This window comes from Myotis lucifugus, unplaced genomic scaffold, assembly GCF_000147115.1.
Source record: "Myotis lucifugus unplaced genomic scaffold, Myoluc2.0 scaffold_414, whole genome shotgun sequence".
NCBI lineage: Eukaryota > Metazoa > Chordata > Mammalia > Chiroptera > Vespertilionidae > Myotis > Myotis lucifugus.
In genome coordinates this window covers 584335-585663 of record NW_005871462.1, presented here as the reverse complement: position 1 = coordinate 585663, position 1329 = coordinate 584335, and the positions used below count along the sequence as shown (strand labels likewise).

The 1329-nt window shown below is 43.6% G+C and overlaps 1 protein-coding gene across 1 annotated transcript; it reads left to right on the top strand.

Annotated features, from left to right (window-relative positions):
- Positions 1 to 315: 315 nt before the first annotated feature.
- LOC111822999 (olfactory receptor 18-like) lies at positions 316 to 1329 on the top strand (the record flags this gene model as incomplete). Its single annotated transcript, XM_023743806.1, has 1 exon — positions 316 to 1329. A coding segment is annotated over one exon (1014 nt), but the record flags the coding sequence as incomplete, so codon positions are not given.

The window sequence follows — 1329 nt, the reverse complement described above, 5'->3', positions numbered from 1 at the left end:
GATAAAGTACTTTCAACTGTTTCTTAGTGTCTTTCAAATATAATAATGTTTGTCGTATAGAAGAATATTTTTCATTCCATATTTTTCCTTCAAAAGTAGAAAGCTGACATTTTGTTCTGTTCATGGATTTGTTATTTCCAAATGTCCATTCTTCTCTAATATTCTTGACCCAGTGACTCTAAAGTGTATATAGAAACAGATGAGTAGCCCAGACATCAATAAGCAAAGAGTTCTAAAAAGAGTTAATAACTCAGACATGTTGCTGAAGGTAATGAGTGAGGAGGTTATATGGTCCTCAAGTGCAACTATTTGTGAATTGCTGAATCCAAAATATGGACGCCTCTACACTTTTTTCATTTATTTAGCACTCTCTTCTTTTTCAAAATGTGTCCTATATGCATAGAACCACAGAATCAAACAGGTGGCTCAGAATTCTTCCTCCTGGGACTCTCAGATGATCCAGAAGTGCAGCCTCTTCTGTTTAGGCTGTTCCTGTCCATGTACCTGGTGACCATGCTTGGGAACCTACTCATGATCCTGGCTGTCATCTCTGACTCCCACCTCCACACACCGATGTACTTCTTCCTTTCCAATTTGTCCTTGGCTGACATCAGTTTCAGTACCACTACAGTTCCCAAGATGCTGGTGAACCTCCAGACACACAGCAAATCCATCACCTATGCAGGCTGCCTAACTCAGGTTACCTTTTTTTCTCTTCTTGCATGTTTGGAAAGTCTACTCCTGGCTGTGCTGGCCTATGACCGGTTGGTGGCCATTATTCAACCCCTACACTACCTGGTCATCATGAGCCCCCGCCTCTGTGGCATGTTGGTCCTCCTGTCATTTTCCATCAGCCTTTTGGACTCCCAGCTGCACTACTTGATGGTGTCACAACTTAGCTTCTGTGCAGATGTGGAAATCCCTCATTTCTTTTGTGACCCTTCTCAACTCTTCAACCTTGCCTGTTCTGAGACCTCCACCAATGACATATTGATGTACTTTATTGGAGCCATCTTTGGTGGTGTCCCACTGTCAGGGATCCTTTTCTCTTACTATAGAATTGTGTCCTCCATTCTGAGAATCCCATCAGCAGGTTCAAAATATAAAGCCTTCTCCACCTGCGGCTCTCACTTGTCAGTTGTTTGCTTATTTTATGGAACAGGCCTTGGTGTGTACCTCAGTTCAGCTGTGTCGTCTTCCCCAAGGAAGGATGCGGTGGCCTCAGTGATGTACACTGTGGTCACCCCCATGCTGAACCCCTTCATCTATAGCCTGAGGAACAGAGACATCAAGAGGGCCATATGGAGGATGATCAGAAGAATAGTCTGA